General features: G+C 45.2%; 1 protein-coding gene across 1 annotated transcript; it reads right to left on the bottom strand.

The window, feature by feature from the left end:
- Nucleotides 1-183: 183 nt before the first annotated feature.
- SARC_14230 (hypothetical protein) lies at nt 184-1,027 on the bottom strand (the record flags this gene model as incomplete). Its single annotated transcript, XM_014291638.1, has 1 exon — nt 184-1,027. A coding segment is annotated over exon 1 (761 nt), but the record flags the coding sequence as incomplete, so codon positions are not given.
- Between the last annotated feature and the right edge of the window lie 555 nt (nt 1,028-1,582).

Genomic DNA, 1,582 nt, shown 5'->3' with positions numbered 1-1,582 from the left:
TGTGTGTGTGTGTGTGTGTGTGTGTGTGTACATATATATATATACCCCTATATACACATCCACCACGACTTAATAAGGCAACCATATGGCAACCATACGGCTGTATGCACTCATGCACACTCTCATATATGCAGCTCCAAGCACTCAATAAAGACATCGATCACATGAACACGTGATGCATACATGTTGCCAGTATTCCCCCGATCAGCAGCCGAGCCCTCGTCTGATATAGAAACGTGAATGTCCTCAGTATTGTCCCCTTCTTCTGCGTGCGTCAGATACACATAATCTATGATGGCACGCACATCACTTGTCTGTGTCTTGTACGCGTATGCTATAGCCCTGTCCATCCACAAAGTACTCATCTGTACCTTATCATTCAAGAAATCATGCAGCGAGCGCAGGAAGTCATAACCTACCTCACCGCTATTACCTAACTTTCCCGTACTCCCACCTGATACTACCCCGCTATCCATCCCGCTTTCCATTTTCATGAGCTCGACGATACGCGCTTCCTGGGCCTGAGTAATACTCAGAGGTGTAGCCGGCTGTGAGAGTGTGTACGTGATAGTCTTGCGTTTGCCCGTATCATCTGTGGCTGTATATGAGCTTGTTGGCGGGAGTGTGGTCATTACATCCTCGGGGACTCTCGTATCGGGGACCCACGACCGCGAATAGGTCAGCTCGGCATCCTCCTCGAGTATAGAACTTTCTTCTGGCGTATCGTCGGGCTTCTCATTCCTTTTCTTCTTATTCGTATACTTGCTAGTATCGATATCAGGTACAACGGTGGGTGTTTCTTCGACCGCAGTAGATTCTTTCACCGTGGATGCTACCGAGGCTGTAGCAAACCCTCTGTCGACCCCTCCTACCACCTTCTTCTTCTTCTTACCGCCTTGTCCAGACCCCGGTTTAGGCCCGCTCTGAGCCTTCTTTTTTCCCATAGTGCAAATTAGTAGCTTTTGAGATGATAAAACTGTATAACTTTTGCTATCGCTGAGTCTAGATATGAGGCCTTTGTGTGTAGAGAGTATAACAGTTATTCGGGGGTGTCCGCAAGTTAATATATGTATTTTATATGAGTGAATACAGAGTATAAGTTAAGTGCGAAAGGTGGCAAGGGATTCGGCAGTGAAGCACGTCGTATGGAATTCAACAAGCGAGCACATTCACTGCCAGGTACAACGTATACTTTCTGATGCGTCTGTGTTGATATATCCAATACACAAACTGTATTCTTACAAACTTGAAACGAATCGTGTGTATATAACAAGGTTAACGCGTATATATGAAGGTATTGTATCAGCAACCGCAGTCGTTTATTTATTGATTGATTGATTTGATTACAATACATACTTACGCGTGATGCTTTTGAGTATATCGTGAGAGCTCTGGAGTGCTGACGCCTGACAGGCTGACAGCCTGACACCTCCACAGTTCGTTTCCCGTTAAAACGGTTAACATCAATCGTTTCTGCGTTTTAAAGTTAAAACGTTCATGACATTTAATAGTAAATACCATGACCATCGGGATTTCAACGAAGTGGAATACTCGAGGCTCGACTGCTCGAGCGAGTAGTTTA

This window comes from Sphaeroforma arctica (assembly GCF_001186125.1).
Source record: "Sphaeroforma arctica JP610 unplaced genomic scaffold supercont1.4327, whole genome shotgun sequence".
Lineage (NCBI taxonomy): Eukaryota > Ichthyosporea > Ichthyophonida > Sphaeroforma > Sphaeroforma arctica.
This window is presented reverse-complemented; position numbering and strand designations above follow the sequence as displayed.